The following is a 6,912-nucleotide window of genomic DNA, read 5'->3' as shown; positions in this document are numbered from 1 at the left end:
GCTGCAACTGCAGCTTGTGGTTGGCACTAATCCTATTAACATTAACTGCCTGCGTCAGCGTTACCGTCTTGGTGCTGTTAGTTAAATATCATTGGCTGCGGCTGCATCCCGACGAACTGTTTCGGAAAAATCCTCGTGCTTATTACTTCCGTTTGCAGTGCATCGCAAACATCGATCGCTTCCTGGCTTTGTATGCTAATGTTTCACGACAGATGGATAGCGTATTTGAAGCATACTTAGGCCCTGACGGGATGTTGGCTGGCGCTGTAGCTGGTGCGGTCGGTGAGCCAGACGATATACCCAAAGTTAACACCACCGTATGGGTGCTGGGCAAACGCTATAATGCAATACAAGGTAATCGCACCCAAAAAATTGTATTCAATAAATTTTGGTAAACACTTTTCCAACTTTCCAGAGATCGATTTAATACGCCGCGATATTCAGTCGCGCATGTGGTGTACCTATCGCCGTGGATTCGTGCCGCTTGGCGCGCCACAATTGACCACCGATAAAGGTTGGGGTTGTATGTTACGCTGTGGGCAAATGGTATTAGCACAAGCTTTAATCGATCTACATCTTGGACGCGACTGGTTTTGGACACCGGAGGTACGAGATTCAACGTATTTAAAAATTGTTAATCGTTTCGAAGACTCACGAAAAAGTTATTTCTCAATACATCAAATCGCTCTTATGGGCGACTCGGAGGATAAAAAAGTAGGTCAGTGGTTTGGCCCAAACACAGTAGCGCAGGTTTTGAAGTGAGTAATGATTAATGGCACATATTGCAGTGCTTCCAGTAAGATTAATATTTTGCTTTTTGCAGAAAATTAGTACGCTACGACGACTGGTGCTCTATAGTTGTACATGTGGCAATGGATAACACAATAGTGACTGATGACATATGTGTGTTGTATTTGTAATCACTGAATTTATATTAGCTGTAATAAATTATGTTTCTGCTTATAGATTCGCTTTGCCTTGAGAAACCAAACAATGATGAATCCTGGAAGCCTCTACTACTCATTATTCCACTACGCTTGGGGCTCAGCGAAATAAATCCCATTTATATACCTGCGCTAAAAAGTTGTTTTGAGCTAGTTGGCAGTTGTGGCATGATTGGTGGTCGTCCCAATCAAGCGCTATACTTTGTTGGCTATGTAGACGATGAAGTTTTATATTTGGATCCACATACGACACAACGTTCGGGATCAGTGGGTCAAAAAACGTCACAGGATGAGGTGGATTTCGATGCGACATTTCATCAGAGATATGCTGGGCGCATAAGTTTTCAGCAAATGGATCCTTCAATGGCGATGGTAAGGCAGAAAAAAAGTTGTCATATTTTTATTAATTTCCATTCATTTAATTGATTCGAAAAAATATATAAATTACATACATTAATTAGTTTACTTTGTCTTGAGTTGTTCTATTTAACTTGATTTAATAAATTTTTTTTAAATTATTTTTAAATAAATATTTTTTTTAAAATTATTTTTTAATTAATTTTTTTTTAATTATTTTTTGATTAATTTTTTTAAATTATTATTTTTTAATTATTATTTTTTAATTATTATTTTTTTTTATATTTTGGCATCTTAAAACCCGAAATGAATTGTTCTATATCTCCTTAGTGCTTCCTGTGTAAATCACGCCTGAGTTTTGAAGTTTTACTCGATAACCTACGCACACAGGTGTTGGCCGCCTGCACACAGCCGCTGCTCGAAATCACAAAGTCTCGCTCAACGGAATGGGTCTCCACGTCGGCAGGTATTGAGTCAAATTTTACTACACTAAATACAGCGGGGTTGGTTAACTTCAACGCGTGCTCAACGTCAACAACAGCTTCTAGCGCCGCCTCCAGTGATGCTACCAATAGCAATACACCTCGCACAACCATAGTTAAAACTATAGGGACGTCTGCACGTGCTACGGGAGCAGCAGAGGCGGCGGCTATTATTGAAAATTATAAGAATCGTTGCAATCGAACTATAAGTTCTTGTGATTCCGAAGGTCTATACTATTGACTACTCTTCTTAATTAATACTAATTTTAATTTTTACTAACGAATTTTTGAGTAGCTTTTAACTTTGCAAAGAAATATTGCATATTGACTTTATTTTTTTTCCAGACTTCGAGAATGTGAATCACATCCATGCAACTGGTTTGACGAGTAATGGCTGTGACGCCAACTTGGAGGGCGACTCAGATGAAGATTTTGAAATAATTTCATAGTTCTAGAAATAAATGTTATATTGATAATGCGTAAAATGAAAGTATAAGAACGAAGTGTCTTTATGCTCAAGCAATTTCTCTTTCAAAATATGCGCGGACGACAACTGAGCGAAAGACAGCATTTTTATTTATATGACTTTTTCTGATTTGCAATTATTTTGTATTAGTTATGCTATTTTTTTTTTATACAAACCACAAATGCACACATAATAACGCTGTAAATAGCTTCTTATAAATGCTAACAATAGTTTTAAGTGAACGCTTTTTCTGATTGCAAAACAAAAATCTGTGCCAGTGCCATTTCACTAAAGTGAAAATGAGAGAAGGCGGTCGGCGGCAAAAGCACACTGAAGGAGGCGTCCGACAGAGCGTTTTATTTTAATAGTCAATAATTTAGCATGAATTCGTCATGATTAAAGAAAAAAAAATGCATACATACATAATTAAACAAGCGTGTCTCATTCAAGAGTATATCGAACGTGTTCCGTAGTACAGCAGAGACGTATACTACATACATACATGCATATGTATATATGCAACAAGCAAACAATACTATGTATAACTAAAGCAAAGAATAAGGAAAACGCATAAATTTATGTATAATAAAGAGATTTATGTATGTAAAAAATTTTTGAATAAATAAATGTATGACGACGTATGTACGTTTGTGCACATGCAAATAAAGCAGAACAAAACTTAAAAAAAAACGTGCTTAATTTATGATTTATGTACATACAAACAAATGCATACACTTGTGTACATTTGTTTCATAACCAGTTGGTTTCGCCGGCGACAAATTATGCTGGCAAAATCTAATTTATAAAGTTTAATTGATTTTTAATCAAAATACATATGCTCGCCGCGTATATAAAAAGTGGCGTGTAAAATAATTTTGTAGAGAAGTAAATTAGCATACGGCAATAATGTTCGACACGCTGTCGAGCACAGACAGAAAAATTAACGTTTTCAATTTAAATACACAACATGCCGGTATCTAAATGTTGGCTAAATGCATAAATATTTTCACTCTACTTTTCCATGGTTACCACTCCAGCCGCTTTGCCACACTGTTGTCACTGTACATTTTATTAGCTCGCTATCGAAGCGTGTATGCGCCACCTATGGCCACACCCACTCATAAATTGTTTTTGTTCTAGCAATCACGATAATTTTCGTATTTACTACAATTGGAAATTCTTTATTTGAATTGTACTTAGTTATTAACGCAATGCTGATTGCCTTTCCGCTCTTGGCTTTTTGTTTGATTTGCTTAGAATTTGGTTTTACCAAATAAAGTTTGACCAGTTACCATGCACTTGTTGCAAATTTTTTGTTGTTTTTTTTTGATTAAAAACAAACAAAAAATCATACGAAAATATTCACTGAAGTCAATAAAAGCCATGGCACCGACGCCGAATTGCTCGCACGCTTGTAATAAAATCAACAATAATTCGCGGTGACCGTCCAAGATATTTTAATTGTACATATGTATGTCACATGCATGTGTTATATAATTTTATTGCACAATTACTTTAAATCTTTTTCATTTAAAATTGTTCAGAATAATGGCGCATTTTTTGTTTTTGCCTCATTGTTCTATGGTCATTTTTTATTGTGAAAAACTTGCTTTGCCCTCTTTCTTATTCGTTTTTTTCAGTGATTTATGTATTAAAATTTGTTTCTAATTTTCTGATTAATTGCCACACATTTAAGTCAATTCGATTTTAATTAAATTTGTTGGTCGGGTGATTGGCTCGTGAAGTGTGTATGTATGTACGTAAGTGTAATCAAGTGTGACAAATGGCTTAATGACGATAATAATACAGATATTTACACTGCTATCGATATAAACGATAAAAATATCGATAACTGATAAAAAATATCGAAAAAGTCCTCATTGGCGATCACAATAAAAATAAAAATACTAATATATTTAAGATTGGGACTGAAAAACCACTTTAAATGGTATTAAAGGCGTACATAAATAGAATATAGAGAAGCACATTCTCCTGTCAATTTGGTATGCATAATAGGTTTGGTGAAACGCTCTATTTTGCCAAAAATTTAACAAAGATAAACAAATGATTTTTTTTTTGTGTTTCTTTCCTCGCCTGAAGCTATCTACGCAAGTTTTTGTTTCCTTTTTTTGTTTTTTTTCTTTTCTATTTGTTGTTTTGTTTTCGTTCTCAAACACATAAATCTCGAAAAATAGTCTTAATTCATCTAATTAGGCTGTGACTACTAAATCACTTTCAATTATGTATTTGCAAACCAGTTATATCTACATATGTACATTAAAGTGGTCCAACTTTTGTATGGAGAAAAAAAAATTTTATCCTAGAAACTGGTAAACCCCTAAGTTTTTTCCTTTTAATATATGTAATATGTATACCAAATTTTAGTTTTCTACTGCAACCAATACAGGATGCCCGATGGCCTTGAAATGCGCTACTGGATCGCTGTGAAACTGGCAAATATATTTGTGATTTTTATAAAAAGGTACTGTTGCCATGACAACTGAGGCTTGTGATATTTTTTTTTAGATAATTTAAATTTGCTATGTTCTTAAGTTACTTAACCAATTGTTTAACTAATATATGTACACAATACTTCTACAGTAAAATATGTGTATCCTCTAAATTTATACTTTCCTCTTTCGGCAAATATCGGAAGGTGCCCCAAACCCTATCTCGGAAAAAATTTTTTTGGACCACTCTAATGTACATACATATGTATACATATATAAATAGTTCTGTCCAATATTGGATTGATTTTTTAGGAGTTTTTTATTGTAGGTTTTTTAGTTAAAATACTTAAGTGGCGATGTTGGGATGCGGCGCTTATAAAAAATGTTTGTCACCTTTGCAAATAGCAGAACATACAAAGAAAAATGCTTAAAAAAACTCGCTCGAAATAATCAAGTGATTTACGCATGCAAATATGTATGTATGTATTTTTGTATATTTCCTTAAATGCTCCTAATCGAAAGACTTTTAAACCGAACAAATTTTTTTTTTTTTTGTAAAATCCATTACTAGCACGCGAGCGTAGTAACCAATATAGCATCAAGATATGATCAGAATTGCCTGAGTATTGGGTGGTAGAGCGTGTTTTTACTTAAATACCATTTATTGAAAAAGTACAATGATTCTTTACTTGTGGCATTTCAAACAAACAAGTCATTGGCAAAAGGATTTTTTTTTGTGCGCATCCCCACCATAAGGATTTCAATGTGGACATTCTGCGATTGATCAGCCAGAGATCGCTAAGTAAGCCAGTGCCGAAATTAGGGTGGGATTAGGGAAGCAAAAGGGTGCCTTGGCCATGGAGCCGATTAAATATTAACTTTGTTTAAAAAAAATAAAATGTGTGCGGCGAGAGTAGACTACCTCACCAAGATTCTTGATTTTTCGAATACCATTCTCATCACTCCTAATATGTGGAAACTAAAAATAGGTAGTACATACCAAAACCGGGCAAGCCTACAAATAATGAAGTTCAAGTGCGCGGAATTTGCATCACTGGTTTGGTAAAATAACGGCACACAATCTATTCTACCATAGCAACCCAATATAATGTACTATACATACATATATACATTAGGGTGCATCTCCACAAACCTCATTATTTTGATGCCGTTGATAAAACTTTTAAACAATTTTATGCCAATATTTTAAGCTTCAACTATTCTATATTCTGACGGGATTTTTTTAGAAAAAGATATTTTTAAAAACTTCTTTATTTATAAAAGCTCGGTTTTTGGACGAGTTTTTAAATAGCTCCCACACAAGCACATCATAATATGTTTATGAAATATTTTGGCGGAAGTCTTAAATTTCATATTTTCGAGTACAAAACAGTACCGTGTAAACGGGCCTTTACTCTCTGTCTTAGCAATCAGTTATTCAAAGGACCTCTTCTCTATAATCCATTCCACTGGATTGAAAAATCGTCGGCTTAATAGACGCTGCTATTTTCGTCCATATGCCTGCCAGCGCTAATTCGTCTTCATTGAGTTAACCCACTATACCGCAGTTGAAGTATATATCCACTTTCATTTAACTGGTTCATTTTGCCTTTCTCAAAAAGTTTGTATGCATGCACACATATTGCAAATACAGTCACTCACAGAAGTATTTTGCATTGATTTTTTTTCGACGAAAAATCAAAATGCTTAAAATATTTTTTTTTTTAATTTTTAAAATATAGCACATTCTACAACAAACAACAAAGCAACTGTTTATCAAAATTTCAAATTTTTTACTCAAAATTTAAATCCCGTAGATTTTTTTTATACTTTTTTTGTGACAGAGTGGAGCATTTTCTTCCATATAACGAATTTCAAACTAGCAAACTGAACGCGGTATAAAACTGCATACTTGATTTTTTGTAAGAATTCTGATTAAAAGTTTGAAATTTTGATTTGCATAGTTTTTGTTGTAGAATGAGGTATATTTTTACAAAAAATGTATGAAAAGATTTATCATGAAAAACATTTTAAATAATGGTAAAAATACATGTCAAATACTTCTTTGAGTGACTGTATAAATATAGTGCTTATCATAATTATACGCCACTCTTACTTTATTATTATTTAATTTTAATTATTTTTAGATAAAAGCATAATTTTTTATTTAAATAAAACCATATAACCAAATTTCAATATATGTGCAATACTTA

General features: G+C 33.6%; 1 protein-coding gene across 5 annotated transcripts in view; it reads left to right on the top strand.

Annotated features, from left to right (window-relative positions):
* Positions 1 to 2,650, top strand: part of LOC118741205 (cysteine protease ATG4B) — a 3,563-nt gene extending 913 nt beyond the window's left edge. For 2 of the 5 annotated variants that reach the window (XM_036473096.1, XM_036473095.1), the window contains exons 3-8: positions 41 to 354; positions 416 to 758; positions 824 to 903; positions 967 to 1,316; positions 1,632 to 2,010; positions 2,129 to 2,650. In XM_036473096.1, the coding sequence (XP_036328989.1) occupies positions 213 to 354; positions 416 to 758; positions 824 to 903; positions 967 to 1,316; positions 1,632 to 2,010; positions 2,129 to 2,232 (1,398 nt within the window). In that variant the 5' untranslated portion in view covers positions 41 to 212 and the 3' untranslated portion in view covers positions 2,233 to 2,650. Of the gene's footprint in view, positions 1 to 6; positions 355 to 415; positions 759 to 823; positions 904 to 966; positions 1,317 to 1,631; positions 2,011 to 2,128 lie in introns of those variants that run through there. The other 3 variants (XM_036473097.1, XM_036473098.1, XM_036473099.1) reach the window with 3 other exon arrangements.
* The last annotated feature ends 4,262 nt before the right edge of the window (positions 2,651 to 6,912 follow it).

The sequence above is a fragment of the Rhagoletis pomonella genome, unplaced genomic scaffold, assembly GCF_013731165.1.
Source record: "Rhagoletis pomonella isolate Grant_MI unplaced genomic scaffold, Rhpom_1.0 Rhpom_scaffold_00006, whole genome shotgun sequence".
In the NCBI taxonomy this organism is placed as follows: Eukaryota; Metazoa; Arthropoda; class Insecta; order Diptera; family Tephritidae; genus Rhagoletis; species Rhagoletis pomonella.
This window is presented reverse-complemented; position numbering and strand designations above follow the sequence as displayed.